At 53.8% G+C, this 15,738-nt stretch overlaps 1 protein-coding gene across 3 annotated transcripts in view; it reads left to right on the top strand.

The window, feature by feature from the left end:
* Window positions 1–14,295, top strand: part of ABCG1 (ATP binding cassette subfamily G member 1) — a 65,147-nt gene extending 50,852 nt beyond the window's left edge. For 2 of the 3 annotated variants that reach the window (XM_029214143.1, XM_029214145.1), the window contains 7 exons: window positions 1,617–1,801; window positions 1,938–2,039; window positions 2,991–3,159; window positions 4,281–4,381; window positions 4,480–4,638; window positions 5,837–5,955; window positions 7,081–14,295. In XM_029214143.1, coding sequence (XP_029069976.1) covers window positions 1,617–1,801; window positions 1,938–2,039; window positions 2,991–3,159; window positions 4,281–4,381; window positions 4,480–4,638; window positions 5,837–5,955; window positions 7,081–7,309 — 1,064 coding nt within the window. In that variant the 3' untranslated portion in view covers window positions 7,310–14,295. The remainder of the gene's footprint in view (window positions 1–1,616; window positions 1,802–1,937; window positions 2,040–2,990; window positions 3,160–4,280; window positions 4,382–4,479; window positions 4,639–5,836; window positions 5,956–7,080) is intronic. The other variant, XM_029214144.1, reaches the window with a different exon arrangement.
* Window positions 14,296–15,738: the final 1,443 nt, after the last annotated feature.

The following is a 15,738-nucleotide window of genomic DNA, read 5'->3' as shown; positions in this document are numbered from 1 at the left end:
GTCTCTGTGTGTCCTCTCCTCTTACTATAAGGGCAGTCTTCGGATTCAGGGCCCATCCTAAATCCAGGATAATTTCATCTGAAGATCCATAACCAGAAAATTACATCTGCAAAGAACCTTCTCCAAGGCCACATTCTGAGGTTCCAGGTGGACATGAATTTTGGGGGAACACCCTTCAATCCACCATAATTCTCCTCCTTGGTCTCCTGGTCACCGGGCTTTCTCACTCAGTTGTTTTACTCTCAAGCATCCAGACCCCGCATTCTCTACATGTCATCTCCCAGATAGTGTTCCACAAGACGCTGTTGCTGGGAACTGCTTCTCTCTTAAAAGAAGGGGCTCTGACGAAGCAGGACCAGAGTGCTGTGAGCTGGAAGGACGTGAGGGCCGAGGGAGAGGAAGAGGATGCTTGAGCATCTGTAAAGGCAGGGATGGATCAGGCTGATAGCTGCCCAGTCGTTCAGGAGAGAGGACAGCCGGGGACAGGCACCGCTGCACAGGAGAGGGCAGTGAGGTCCGTGGCCTGCGAAGACGTGAGAACCTAGAGAGAAAGATGACAGGAGAAGGAACAGAGCACGTGGGACTGCAAGGAGGGCCCAAGAAGGGGACGGTGTGCCCTTCTGGTGGCTTCTAGACCCTCAGTATCACACCTGAGAGGGTGAGAGATGAGGATGGCCGTTTGGAGGGTGGTGGGTGTGAGTGACCAGCAGAGTGGTCAGTGCTGGCTCGTTTGGTGTCATTGATCGTGACGTTCTGGTGAGGACAACCTCTCCTGGTGTGTGACCAGATGGAGGACGGCTTAGTCACCCCGGCTCAGGAAACAGACGGCTGGTTTTGCCAGGGGTGGGGGGGGGTCCCTGTGGGCTTTGCATTAGCAAGAATCTTATTCGGGTGAGGGGCTGGGACCCACACCAGGAGGGACAGGATGGGGGAGAGGAGAGGGCAGCTGGGAGGGCAGGAAGGAACAGCAGTCGCTGGGGGGAGTGTGGACCCAGGAGAGAAGGGGCAGCGGGGGGCCTCGGACAGTTTGGGGTGCAGAGGCATGACACCGGGGCCAAGGAAGGAAGGTGGAGGAGATGGTGCCTGGGGATCTGAGAGGTGGGGCTGGTGGTCCATGATCTCTACGTCCCCAGGACGCCGAGCGCACCTCCCTCAGTACCCCCGGCACTTCTCCTTGGTCCCAGAGAGCTGCCACAGCGCCCGTCACTCACCCCCGCCCTGGGAACTGCCTTCCCAGCAGGAATCCTGCTTCCTTCTGCCCTCCTTCCAGCTCCAGCTCTGGTGCTTGAATGCCCATGGCCGGCACTCAGTAAATATTGGACAGATGAATAAGTTAACAGATGCATGAGCTCATGACTTCCCGGGCTCTCCGACATCACAATCCGTATTTGCGTGTTCAGGCTCCTGACGTGATAAATGGCCTTGCCTGGGTGTTTAGAGCCAAAAGAGCATTGGTCACTAAATGATTTTTATCATATTGTTGGCATCATCACACAGCATCTACATAATCAGTTTAAAATATTCCTGCTAGATTAATGATTTTGTTGCAAAGCAAAGAGGCCCACCGTTCACATGAGCGATGCCTAGGGTGACCCTGTCTGTGTCTCACGGTGCAGTCATGGAAGTCGCGTCCGGAGAATATGGCGATCAGAACGGCCGCCTGGTGAGAGCCGTCCGGGAGGGCATGTGTGACTCTGACTACAGGAGAGAGCCCGGAGGTGATGGCGAGGTGAACCCTTTTCTTTGGCACCGGCCCTCTGAAGAGGTAAAGCAGGCAAAACGATTGAAGGGGTGGAGAAAGGTAATGTGAAGCCCCAGCCCCCAGCAGCGCTGCACACCCCCTCGTGCGCCCGCTGCATGAGAACTTTTCTTAGCTGAGAGGGGAGGCGTCCCAGGGCTGGGGTCTCACCCCTCCTCCCTCCTTGGTGTGTCCTCAGGACTCCACTTCCATGGAAGGCTGTCACAGCTTCTCTGCCAGCTGCCTCACCCAGTTCTGCATCCTCTTCAAAAGGACTTTCCTCAGCACCATGAGGGATTCGGTAAGGCGGTCTCCGTGGCAGAGGAAGCTGTCGGGTCATTTTCGGGTTGTTCATCCCGCTTGCGCTTTCAGACTGTTCTTCCGTCTGCGTCCGTCAGCTCCCTGTGAAGCAGCAGTAACAAACACTCCCCAGATGCCAGTGGCTGGGACAGTAAATACTTATGTCTGGTTCGTGTAACGGGTTGTGGGCCATGGCCTTGCCCCACGAGTCTTCTCGTCCTGGGACCCAGAATGGAGGACCGGCTCCTTTCTGGGACATGGCAGAGGGAAAGTGCAGGAGAAACCACATGGCAGCCCTTACGGCTCTGGCTCCCGGAGGGAAACGGTCACTGGTGTTCACATTCCGTTGGCCAAGGCTGACGTCGGGGAGTGTGTTCCTCCCTCCGGAAAGCTCCGTCCGACACAGGGCATGGTGGGTTGTGCAGACACTTACAGGAAGGAGTTGGTGAAGGATTGGGAACCGTGACAATATCCACCCTTTCGAGTGGATGATCTGACAACCTGTGTAGGGGGCTGAGTGCCCAGGGGCCTCTGGGAACCAGTTTGAAAGATGTAGGGGCTGGAAGCCACCAGGCGGAGCTCTGCAAGGGTGGGCCTGTCATGTATCCATTCTTTGCCCCCTTCACCACCATCGTTGTCCCTTGTCCTCCCCTCCGAAGGTACACTGCCCTCCCTGGTTTGCCACTTTGAAGGGGATTTCACAAAGGATAGCAATTCTTTCTGTTTTAACGGCAGTAAAATGCTGCTGTGTGTGTTTGTGTGTGTGTGGGCACGCACGCACGCACGCACGTGTGCTGGTTTACGGTCGGGGGCTTGTTTCGTGCAGGGAAGGGGCAGGACAGAGCTTGTGACCCGCCTTGGCCGCTGCCTCTGGGGGCCTTGGCCGCCTTGTTCTTTCACTGTCCACCTTCGGACTTCTGCACACCTGAGTGTGAACCACGTCTGTCCCCAGGTCCTGACGCACCTGCGGATCACTTCCCACATTGGCATCGGCCTCCTCATTGGGCTGCTCTACTTGGGGATCGGGAACGAAGCCAAGAAGGTCCTGAGCAACTCCGGCTTCCTTTTCTTCTCCATGCTCTTCCTCATGTTTGCAGCCCTCATGCCCACCGTCCTCACGTGTGAGTGCCTGGTGGACCCCGTGCCCACCTCTCCCTCCTTATCTGCCACTGAGGCCGTGGCTGGCTTGGCCATGAACACATAGCGTCTTGTGTTTTTAAATACCGTTTTCTTCGTTGACAGATGTAGGTATTATTGTATTTTCTGTTAGACAAGAAAGTGCATACTATATTTAAGCCAAAGGAATGAACCGCTAGGAAGTCTTGTAAGCCTGGTGGAAGGCTGAAGAGACGTTCTTAAAAGGTTTTCTAATCAGGATCCCCTTAAACACTAGTGCATGAGCATTACCTCGTTCAGTTAAGACAGCCCTGGTGCGGCCAAGCGTGTGAGTGGGTCAAGCTATTCTAGGTGGATTTCCACGCAATTCTAGACTATTTGCAAAGTAGGCTGCCCTTGGCCCCTTCAGGGAGACAGTGTATAAAGCTGTTGCTTCACCAGCTCTCCAGCCTAAACACCCCCTCCCGGCAACACCTAAGCACCCCCTCCCGGCAACACCTAAACACCCCCTCCCGGCAACACCTAAACACCCCCTCCCGGCAATGCCTCCTCCTTAAATTGCCCTGAATTTCCAAGAGCAGCTTGCGAGGTCTTGTCCAGGAAGGGAATCCCATTGTTACAGTTACTCAGTGAAAATAAGGGCAACCGTAGACATTTGTACCCATCACTACAGTGATGCTCCGCACTTGGATTCTCCCCTTCGTGACGCTTCCGTTATAACAATGATGGGCAGTTTTTCCAGACGGGTAAATCATTTCACACCTTTCCATTCAACCTTCAGGTACTTTGTAAGTACTGCATGGTCCACAGGGAAGTGTAGGACAGGTTGGGGCTACAGAGGGCTCGGCAGGAGACCACCTGTTTTTTGTTTTTTGGGGTTTTTTTGCGGGACGCGGGCCTCTCACGGCCGTGGCCTCCGGACGCGCAGGCTCAGCGGCCGTGGCTCACGGGCCCAGCCGCTCCGCGGCATGTGGGATCTTCCCGGACCGGGGCACGAACGCGTGTCCCCTGCATCGGCAGGCGGACTCTCGACCACTGCGCCACCAGGGAAGCCCGAGACCACCTGTTTGAGGTGGTGATCCCACTGTGATGTCTGCCTGACCCTTTCCACTTTCCCGTCCCCTAGTTCCGCTGGAGATGGGAGTGTTTCTTCGAGAACACCTGAATTACTGGTACAGCCTGAAGGCCTACTACTTGGCCAAGACCATGGCTGACGTGCCCTTTCAGGTACGTGAGTGGCAGCGGCATGATGTGAGGAGGCGCGGGGCTCCCCAGCGCCCCCAGTGGCGGCTGCCGGCAGAGGCTGACAGGCCCCGTGTCTGCAGGTCATGTTCCCCGTGGCCTACTGCAGCATCGTGTACTGGATGACGGCCCAGCCGTCCGACGCCGTGCGCTTCGTCCTCTTCGCGGCACTGGGCACCATGACCTCGCTGGTGGCGCAGTCTCTGGGCCTGCTGATCGGAGCCGCCTCCACATCCCTGCAGGTATCGGCCGAGGACGCACCACGGGACAGGCCTCGCTTCTCCACCCTGGCCCGTGCGACCGGGGCCGTGGCTCTGGTGGGGCTCGGCACCCACTCCTTGTGACCCTCCTCCTGATTCTGCCCCAGGTTCCTAGTCTGGCTTCAGTAGGTCGATTGACCCCCAGGGAAGGGGTCGAGCGGTACTGGCTTCTCAGGATGGGCAGATTGACAGCAGCAGGTGCCCTTGTGTGGAGCTTGGGGCACACCGGCTGCTGGTCTCAGTGCTTTCTGAACATCAGCTCATCGAGTCCAAGCACGCCCATGAGTTATGTGCAATGCTCCCCATTTCACAGATGGGGAGACTGAGGCCCAGAGGGGCAACGTGATTTTGTCAGAGTCACACAGCCGGCTCAGAGGCCAAGCTCTCAATGCCTACGTTTTGTTGCCTCTGCGGGATCCACTCAGCTGTCCCCTAGACACCCCCCTTTGCACCCCATGCTCCCACCCTCCCGAGCCCCTCCAGGTGTCCCTTCTGGATGCCTGGTACCACCCACCCCCAACCTGCCAAACCCGCCGCGTTTGCAGTTTCTGCACCCCTGGGGCTTCCTGGTGCTCAGGCCAGTCCGACCCTTAGAAGACGAAGCCAGAAGCCTGGGGAGTCACCACCACCGTGGCCTTCTGATGCCCCCCTCCCCAGCGTGTGATGGACTCCTTTCTGTGTTCAGAGCCTCTGGGCGGTACCCTCATCTGTGGCTGGGAATAGCGATGGCATCCACCCCACAGCCGAGCCGTAGAAAGTGCTCGGCCCATGCCAGCTGCAGTCAGCACCCAGGGAATCGCGCTCCCGACCCTTCCTCCCTGGAACACGCTGACATCAGGTCCTGGGACGCTGTGCCTCTCTCCCAGCCAAGCGCCCTCACAACCACATGTCCAGCATCGTGCCACCCCTGCTCTGTGGGGTTTCTACTCTTTCTCACCTTCTGTCCCCTCTGCTGGGCCTCTGGGCACAAGCCCCGGCCCCTCCCTGTGCCAGAGACCAGCCAGCTCACTCCCCAAACAGGGTGCTTCTCTGCGCCGTCCTGGCCCTGGTGTGACCTGTCCTGAAGTCTCTGGCCCTTTGCCAGCTGCTGGCGACCGTCCAGAAACACGGGCTGTGGCCTCCGGGCCACGTGGGGAGGAGGAGGTAGATGGGAGTAAGTCCCCTTTGTGTCCCCTCTCAGGTGGCGACCTTCGTGGGCCCCGTCACGGCCGTCCCCGTCCTCCTCTTCTCAGGATTCTTCGTCAGCTTCGACACAATCCCCACGTACCTGCAGTGGATGTCCTACATTTCCTATGTCAGGTACATGCGGGGGCACCTTACGCCTCAGGGACTTTAGGACGACAGAGGGAAGGGACTTAGGGACGTGCAGAGGCTCACAAAAGCCACTTGTTTGCTGTCAGCTAGACGACGGCATGTTTCTTGGATCGCGAACCCAAAGAGTATCGGTGCCTTTTGTTTTTTTCCTAGTTGTGCATGCCACACACACACGCATACTCGTGGCTCCGTGTCCTGCGTGCTTCGGAGAGCTGCCTTGCATATTTCCATCTCTTAGGAACTTCATTCCTCTCTGGGATGAACAGGGTCCTGAACCCATAAAACCTTAATAAGAAATCCAGTGGGAAACAGGTCATGCTTCAAGCATCTTAACATCCTTGAACAAGACAGTTCTGGTGCCTCAGCACTTAGGCGATCAGATTTCACGCTCTCGACGCAGAGGTGCTTCGGCACGTTGGCCCTCGGCAGGAGAGGCTGGTCGTCAGAGCTTTTCTCCCCAGACACAGCCATTCCACGTGACAGCCAGGGTCCCCAGTTGTGGACAAGCTTGTCTTTTCTAGAATGTCAATTCAGACCCAGGTCTATTGTTCTGGAGAACAAAATCAAAACAAAGCGCTTGTACAGAGTTTCAGCCATAGGTGCACCTTCCAAGACCAAGAAATCAGAAACCCGTGTCTTTCTTCCCGGAATTAGCGTTTTTGTTCTGATGATGCAGGGCTGGAATGGAGTGAAAGGTGATGCAGAAATGTTTTATTTAAATGCTCCCCAGTCCTTGGAAAGCTATCGGACCCTTTATTACATTTAACTGTTAAAAAACGTATGATTTCAGAAGTAATCAAAGTGCTTTTCCATTCGTATCACCCTTGAACAATACCTACTCTTGGTTTTTTTGGGTGGGTTTGTTTTTTTTTGTTGTTGAGACTTTGGAGGAAACAAAATTGGAAAACACATCATCAAGCCGTTGAATGGATTTATCTGAGGAAGCTGTGGAGTCGTGAGGAAGCGTTCCAGGGAGAAAGATCTCCGGGGACGGAGGGGAGCCAGGCTGAGGATGGGGGGATGGTGGTGGTACCTTACCCTCCGCAGACGTGGGCAGAGGCAGGGGGGAGGGTTCCTGAGCCCTTCTCACACTGGCACTTCCTTCCTCAGATATGGGTTTGAAGGGGTCATCCTCTCCATCTATGGCCTCGACCGCGAGGACCTGCACTGTGACATCGATGATACGTGCCACTTCCAGAAGTCGGAGGCCATTCTCAGAGAGCTGGACGTGGAGAACGCCAAGCTCTACCTGGACTTCGTTGTCCTGGGGATTTTCTTCATCTCCCTGCGTCTCACTGCCTACCTTGTGCTGAGATACAAAATCCGGGCAGAGAGGTAAAGCACTGGAAAGCCAGAGAGAGGAAAATCGGACACAGTGGCCAAGGGCCACTTGCAGAACCTGCGGCAAGCCCGGGCCCGAGGACACAGACACTCCTGTGACCCAACCCCTGGGACCACGTTTGGTTGTTGGGCGTCCAGTGCTAGATGGACATCGCCGCCCCGCTGGGTTGGGCCTTCTCTCCATTACCCTTTCTAGCTGTAACTAAGAAGAAGATGTAGAAAGGTTTTTTTTTTTCCACGTGCAGGATTTTAAAATACCACCCCTGAGGCAGAATTTAAAACTGCAACAAAGCTGGTGACGAGAGGGTTCCTCGGCAAAATTCTTCCTTCTGACCAGGGAGCTCTGGTCCTGGACCGGGGATTCAGGCAGCTTCCTGGGGATCCCTGTGCAGTCAGACGTCCAGGGGCAGAAAGGCGAAGCCAGGAGCGATTCCATTCTGTGACTAGTGTTTTCGTAGTTTCACCTTTCTACGGTTTGTCTCTTTTTCCAACGAGGTCATTTTCCAAGCCAAAAGTCGATAAATTTCATTCATTTCCAGAAACTGTACCTTTCTAGTACTTGGTGAAGAAAATTATTCAGGGTAAATATACTTTGTTTAGAGATGAGAGGGGTTTGATTTGATCGCTGAGCTGGCCTCATTTACAGACAGAACTTGGGAAAGACACAGAAGCCGGCTCCAGGTTGAAGGGTGACCTTGGAGCCGTACGCACTAAGCCGTGTGGAAATCTTTTAAAGTTACACAGAAAGTTGTAAGGTGAAATTGGCCATCTCTTTCAAAGTCTTTTATTTTCCCCGTGCTTCTTATTTTAAGCAAAATATATTGGGTTTCTTTTTCTTCCTAACTTTCCAAGCACCTTAATTTTGCCTAAAAAAAAATTCTAGAAAATCAATCCTGTTGATTTTTTACAAACATTTCTCTTCCCTGACATATCACATCAACTACCTCCACTGAACCTGGGGAAGCTGGGCTTAGAGAAACTCCAGGTGTGAACGTTGTGCCGGTGTAGCCCGCAAGAGATGTGCTAACTGCACAGGAGGGAAGGTGCTGAGATTTCCTGAGAATCCAAGGCCTTTGCCAGAAACTGGCCAAGACTTAGCGTGGCCGAGGCGTCTGGAACTCCATCAGATCATGCACTGAGAGCCGTGGGAGAGTCCGTCTCCCACATCTGGTTTCCATGGCGTCTCAGCGGCACCTTCACCTTCTCAGCGCCAGGCTAGCATAGTCTTTCCAGACCAGAAACTCCTTTCCAGTGATACAGTCACATAAGTAAAAATCCCTCTAGCACAGGAGCAGTGGGCACGTCTGCAGGGTAAACGGCCTTTGAATTCATGGCGGGCGCCCGTGTGCTTGTTGGCGGCAGTATGACCCCAGTGTGGAAGGGGACTCTGGCCAAAGAAGGTCCTCGGAAGGAAAACGGAATCACTTTCCCCTTCTAGAATGCCGTGAACCTGGCTGGAATCCGGGTCTCCTAATGAAAGACTGTATTTTTTGTGGACAGATTCATTCATCTCCCTAAGCCTCAGTTTCCCCACCTGTAAAGAGCAGCACGAGATCGTCCTCAAGGTCATGTTCAGCTCTGAGATGTTCTGAGATTCCTAGGTTGTGTTCCAGAACTTCTATTTCCTATTTAAGAGAATGAGGAAGGTGCAAATTTTACTCACATGGATTTGATTTGCAAGTTCTTAGAGGCCTCTTTTTCACCCTCCGATCCCTTTTAGTAAACACAATTGAGGTATTTCAAATGTAATTTTATGTTTGCCTGTTTTACACCAATGTGGCGTTGCCTTCCAGATTAAGTTACTTAACCAGGGTCAAACTTAGCCTTTATAAAAAGTCTTTATTCAGTTTCAAGATAGACTTGCCTGTACGAATGTCACACGTAGGAAGACACACGTGGGAACAGCCTGGTGAAATAGAGAGTTGGGAATAGGAAAAGTCCTGGACCATGCCTCAGAATTACATCAGCTGAGGCCAGTGTTGAAAGATTTTTCCCTCCAGGTGAGTCCTTCCAGTCGTGGGTCTGTGAGCCCAAGAAGGACATGCACACGGGTATTTTTTAAAGGATGCTACCTGGGGAGCGGTGAGCACACTGAGGTCACCACCGCGGGATAATCTGATTCGGAGCACCTGAGGCCGGGTCCAGTGAGGATGTCGACCTGGGAAGCTGCGTTCATCATTCTTCAAGTGTCAGCGATGCCCCTCGCTCCAGCTTTCTCATCCTAAACTGTCGGCAGCATAGACCCAGACGCTGCAGTTTGGGTCTCCAGATGCTTCCCCTCTGCTTTTTGCTGTAGGGAAGATTGCATCGCTTATTGCAACGGCCCAAGAAAACATGCAAGCAACTTGTTGATTTTATTTTTCTAAGTAGGTACCGTTAAGAAGTGTGGGGCGGGGGGCGGTGACGTGCTACCTTTCATACGCTGGAATTTAAACCAGGCCGACTTCCCAAATCTACTTCTTTTAAGTAATTTCTGAATGTAGTGACTCAGATCTTCCTTTCGTCTGATTGCGCTTCTTCGTTTAGAAGGATGGAGGAAACATCGGATGAGCGATGTGCAGCCTTTGCAGTTGTTAGTAGAGAAGAAAGTGGAAGTCCAAAGAATATCACTGTTACATGGAACTGGGGAGAGGAAGGGCCTCCGCTGGGTTCTAGTGCCCGCTCCGCGGAGGCGTCAGGGCCTGGGTCTGCTGACCAGCCCTGTCTCGGGAGCCGTGCACCTCTGTCCACGTTCATAGCATTTTGTGCCTCCGTTTCTTCTACCCTTGCTGGGTATCAGCTCGAGAATTAAATGCTTCAAAAGCTCCTGTGTGGGTGACATGGGAAGGAAAGAAATCAGGTAAACATTTTACATAGAAGATGCTGGAATCTGATTGTCACCTTGTGGGGAGGGGCTTCAGAACCAAGAAATAGGACTTAAGCTTTTAGGGAAAAACTCATCCTGGAGACCCACAAAAAGGTCATTTTCCCACCTAAGAAAGGCACTGCCAGGAGGTCAGGGGAAGGCTGAATCCATGGGGTAGAAAGCCCTCCGGTGGGTTCACTGAGGAGAGAACAGCTTGGGCCTCAGTGCCCCGAGCATCCTTCCTTGCCGGGTGGCCCGGGAGCTGGCTGGATGCCTTACCAACGCCTCTGTTCACTTACTCACTCAGCAGACGTGTGTTGACCCATCCCTGCGTACTTGATGTGGCCCAGGCACAGGGGCTTGGAGCTCAGAGCAGGCTCGCCCTCCGGTGCTGGCAGGCCGGAGGGGATCTTGTTCTGCAGACGCAGCGTGCCGAGGCTGGAGAGGGTCCGTGAGGCCCCGGGTCCAGGGCCGGGAAAGGGCCCAAGTCGGACCCCAAATTCTCTGTTTTTTGTTTTGCCGTATTGCCTCCTGTTCATAGTGCGCAAATGTACATGAAAACACTTTGCAAGGTCTGAAATGCAATACTAGGTTAGCTCTGGACTTGCTGTCACCAAACGGACAGCTGAGATGGGGGGTAGCCTGCGCCCCTTTCCTCAATTGCCTGGTGTAGGGGTGTCCCGAGCTGGCCTGGGGGCCCAGCTTCTTAACCCCCGTCTCAGTGGAGAGGTGCCTTCCTCTGCCTTCGCTCAGCCTTAGCTTCCTAACTCAGCGTACCGGTGGGCTGGCTGGGGCCCGAGAGGGGCTGGTGTGTGTGTGTGCGCGCATGCGTGTGTGCCTATGAGAGTGTGCATGCACACACGTGTGCACACACACGAGGGCACGTGCCAGCTCGATCTGGGTATGTATCTCATAGTATTATCTGTGGTGTTTCTAAATCGTCAATCGTCCTTCACTGCAAGAAAGAAAGAGAAAATTCCCTCACCTCACGCCTGCCGAGCAGTTGGTAAAGTGTAGTCAGAACCTACTAAGTCTTTCAGGAAATACCAGCTCAATCAGAATGCGACAAAAACCAAAACAAAACAACCCAGCAGGGCGGAGGGTGGTGCAGCGTGTGTGGCTATAAAGTTAGACGCTCTGAAGAAATAAGACCGCTAATAAAGTATTGTGTGTAAAACTTTTACTTGTGTTCAGCGTTAAATGCTTCAAATTCAAAATAACCGGCTTGAACTGCGCCAGGCAAAGGGGAATTTCAGGTTGTATTTGGAATATCTTCGTTGTGCGTCTAGCATGGGTTCTGGTTCATTCCTCAGTGTTCTGGTCCAACACCCCACTGTCGATAGTCACCTTTCTCTCTCGGTAACTTGCATGTTGTAGGTTGAAGTGTCTTAAAGTTTTGTGTTTTTCCTCCGTTTTCCAGCCTCGTCACCCATCTCTTCCCTCTTGTTAATGTCGGCCGGGGCTTTAAGAAATGCCCGGAGCCCAGATGCACGGGCCCCACGTGTGCCTCCCTTGCCATGGTCCCCGGGGACACGGGCCCTGGGCAGGAGGACCTAGGAGCCGGGCGTAGGGTGTTGTCTTAGCTCAGCTCTGGTGGGTAAGCTACACTGAGCCGCGCTTCCGAGAGCAGCGTGCTCAGGGCCAGGCTGTCATCCCCGGCTTGCATTCCTCCTCAGGGACACAGGGCAGAACGCGGTGCTGGGCCAAGTCCCAGAGTTCACGGCCCCTGCAGTCCCGCCAAGTGACAGGGAGAGAGGGTGCGGGGAGCCTCAGAGAGCACCCTGGGGTGGGGCAAGCTCACGACGCTCCCTCGGCCTCCTCTCTGCACCCCTCCTGCCCTGCGGACCCTGCCCTTCTTCTGTGCAGCTTCCATTAAGGTCATGGTCCTTCAGGTCCGGGCACTCGGCCTCCTGCCTCAGGGAGATTCCCCGGAGACAGTCATCCTTGCCAAAGCCAGATGTTCCTGACGTCCCTGTTGGCGCGCCTCCCTGGGACCAGAAGCAGGAATAAGTCGGGGAGCCCCGCACCCCCATTGCGCAGTCCAATTTTCACACCTGCAGGCTCCGCTCAGCCTGTGCTGAAAATCCAGCCTCCTGGGCAGGAAGTCGGCGTGAAGGTGATGCAGTCACGCCCATCCTTCTGCAGGCCTAGCCTAGGTTTTCTGTTAACTATCGCGTATCCTTCCCTCCTCCCCATCTTTAAGGAAACGGGGGTTTAGCGTTAGCTTAATTTTTTATGTTACCTCTAAACAGCCCACTTGGAATCATTCCTCAGACTGACATTCTGTGGCCTGCTCGAGCGGACCCTGAGGTCAGCCAAGGAAGCCAGGTTTCTACAAATGACTGAAGTGAGCACAGGTCAGGCGCAGAGCTCCTGACCACCTCCCTGTTCTCAAAATAGTCCCTTGGTGTCAGAAAGGAGAAAGTGCCCCAGGCACACTGGCCATCACATTCTGTCCGGCCAAGGGGTTATCACCGGCGGGGGCGTGGCTTCAGGGCTTTTCTACAATATAATGACCATCGTAAAGCTGAAGGGAAAGGAACAGAAGCACAAAAGTGCCCTCGTGTTGTCACAGGCTGGGCGGAAGCTGCAGGCTGGGTGGAAGCCGAGCCCCGCTTTGGGAAGGAGGGCGGTGGGATGTGCGTACACAGCTGGAGGGCCCAGCCCACCGGTTCCCAGGGAGACACGCCAAGCCAGGGACGTGGCCACAGGCACGTGTGAGTTCCTCCCTGGGGTTCGTGGTTTGACCCAGATGTTGGGAACGGCATGAGCCCAAGCCACACGAGCGGAAAATAGCAAAGACGTTTTCTCTCAGTGGCGTGGCCCCATCCCCTGCTTGGTGTGTCTGAATAAACGTGAAAGAGAACCCTGTTGATCACCTGTGGGTGCCTTTGGTCTGTACTTTGCACGTGAATCTAACCGTGGCCGTGACGCTGTATACAGTTAAATGGTATCTCCTATGTCCACTGATGTTCGGACATCTGATTCTGGGGAACTTGTAAGCCACCTGCTCGTACCTCTGCAGGACGGGAGTCATCCCTCACTGCAGCGGGCGCCAAGGTGAGCGGGGACGGAGATGCTGAGGCTTGGCTGGCAAGCGTCGGAGTGGTGAGGTGTGACCCTCCCTGCCGCCTGCTTGGGGGCCCGTTCTCAAGTCCCGCAGGGCATCTCCTGGAAGGAGGGTTCGGGGAGCCCTTGTTGCCAGCCACTGGGAGGGGAGTGTTCTTTCATCTCACCTGCCGTGAGGTGACTGTCCAGCATCAGCCCCTTCCTTCCATCACAGCCCTGGATCGGCACGGTGGAGCTTTTGAGAAAACAGTGTTTACCCAACAGGGCTTTGCTGAAGCAGAGGAAACAGCAGGCTCATCCATTTCTGGGGGAGAAGTTACCAAACCGACCTCTGCTCTTGGGGCCCCAGCATGTGCTCTCTTGTGCTGGGTGGAATGGATCAGGCCTTGAAGGGAAAGGCTGAAAGTCATGGGTACCTGGGTCAAGGTTAAGGTCCCTATATTCATGGGTTCCCGGACATCCCAGGTGCAACCACGGTTGGTTTCTTTGAGAATATGCCAGTGGCCATGGTAGATATTTTGTTTTTATATCTTTACATGTTTTCACAATTCTGTCATCACGTACCTTGGGGGGTCTCTTCTCCACAACCTTTGGAACACAGGTTGCCCAAGCTTCATCATAAATATCTCATTTCAAGTCCTCGGCCAGTGAAAACTGGTAGCCGGAGGTCCTACCATCCAAACTGCTAACAAAATGGACCACCCACCCCACACAAGGAGTTTTCTGTTTCTCTAGTCAAATGCTCCCTGGGGAAGGGGGTGACCAGAAATGAGTTTCTCCATAGAATGAGTATGTTTAAAAAGTTAGCGTGTGTAGCTGACCCCCTCACCTGGGTTTGTTTTTACTTAACGGTTAGCTAGTTAACATTTTTCCTTTGTTCCTCCTTCCAAAGCAAGAGTCAATGCAAATAACACTTTGAATCATTGTGTAAAGATGTGCATATGTCTGTATATCTAATATGTAACTATGTAATGTCTGGTTTTTATAACGCTGTGCGGATAACCTTACATTGATTTAGCCGCGTGACTTTAGGAAGTACTGTGCTTGCACGCTGGGAGAGGTGTGCACTGTCCCAGGTGAGAATGTCTATACATACGCGCACGTATATGTGTGTGTGTGTGTATATATATATATATATATATATATATATATATAAAATAACAGCGGCTCCCTTGGGTACTTGTCTCCTTGGCTGTTTCCCTTGGGTCTGTTGGAACACAGACCCAAGCAGACCCTAACATGTAAGCTTTCTGACTCTACAGACCGTGGTCCTGCTTTGTATATTTCTGCAGAGATCTCCTTAGAAAATTTGTACGTGCATTTTTTGCAGACTTGAACACTGTTTTCTGAAATTAGATGCCATTTATGAAAATGTGACATAAATCAAAATAAAGCATCGCTCTTTTCAGATTTCTGTTTCTCTCTCTGGTTTGCTTTTAACAGCAGCAGCCTGCAGACCAGCTGGGAGAATTGGGCCTGGGGTCTGACGGAGCCTGTGGGGAATTTTCTCATTCTTGCACTGCCCTCTCTTTTAATGAAAAAGTTCCTCTGGTAGGTGTTATAATGGCTTTGGATGAAATTGGGAAGAAAAATAAGAGTGACCGGGGTGATGTGCAAGCCCCACTTGTTAGGTGATGTGGTAGCACAGGGTCAGGTGCCTTTTATATGTGGTCTCATTTCACTGCCATCCTTGGGGCCAGCGTGTCACTGCCAGCCCATTTCACAGGCCAGGGAACTGAGGCTCAGAGAGATTAGACAAGAGGCCCGAGGCAAGCAGTGGAGGCAGAATGCAGACAGTGACAGTAGCCAGGGAACCGGTGCTCCGGCCCCTGCTTCGCACTCCCTCGTTTGGAAGAAGACACTGAGAAACTGACAGCAAAGAATCCATCGGGTCACAGGAAGTGGCCTGGGGGAGTCCGTCCCCCACACCCAGGGGAAATTTCTCCCAGACGCTTTGCTTAGGGTAGGGTGATGGGCGAACATCCCCAGGAGTCAGCTTTGGGGGTCTTTGTGCTGTTAGGGCCCCATATGGGTCAGCACTGGAGTTCAGGCGTCACTCTGGGGTTAATCACCCGGGTGTGGCCGTAATGGGGTTGCACTAGGTTACCTTTGTCGGTGTGGAGGAAGGTGTGCGTGCAGGGACAGGACAGAGAGAGGAAACCACACTGAGGACCTGGCGCCCCCGTTCCTTCTCCCTGCCCAGGCTTCTCTGTCCCTGGACGCTGTCTTGTGCTCCTGAACCACCTGCCATCTTCCCCACCAAAATCTCCGCTCCTTCCCCGCTCCTTCCCCGCTCCTTCCCCGCTCCTTCCCCGCTCCTTTCCCCCTCCTTCCCCCCTCCTTCCCCGCTCCTTCCCCGCTCCTTCCCCACTCCTTCCCCACTCCTTCCCCACCAAAATCCCCACTCCTTCCCCACTCCTTCCCCACTGCTTCCCCACTGCTTCTCCACTCCTTCCCCACTCCTTCCCCACTCCTTCCCAAATGCTCTTTATTAGAAATTTCAATTTACAAAT

This window comes from Monodon monoceros, unplaced genomic scaffold (genome assembly GCF_005190385.1).
Source record: "Monodon monoceros isolate NGI ecotype Baffin Bay Population unplaced genomic scaffold, NGI_Narwhal_1 Super_Scaffold_11, whole genome shotgun sequence".
Lineage (NCBI taxonomy): Eukaryota > Metazoa > Chordata > Mammalia > Artiodactyla > Monodontidae > Monodon > Monodon monoceros.
The sequence above is the reverse complement of the archived record's forward strand: the minus strand, read 5'-3'. Positions and strand labels throughout refer to the sequence as shown.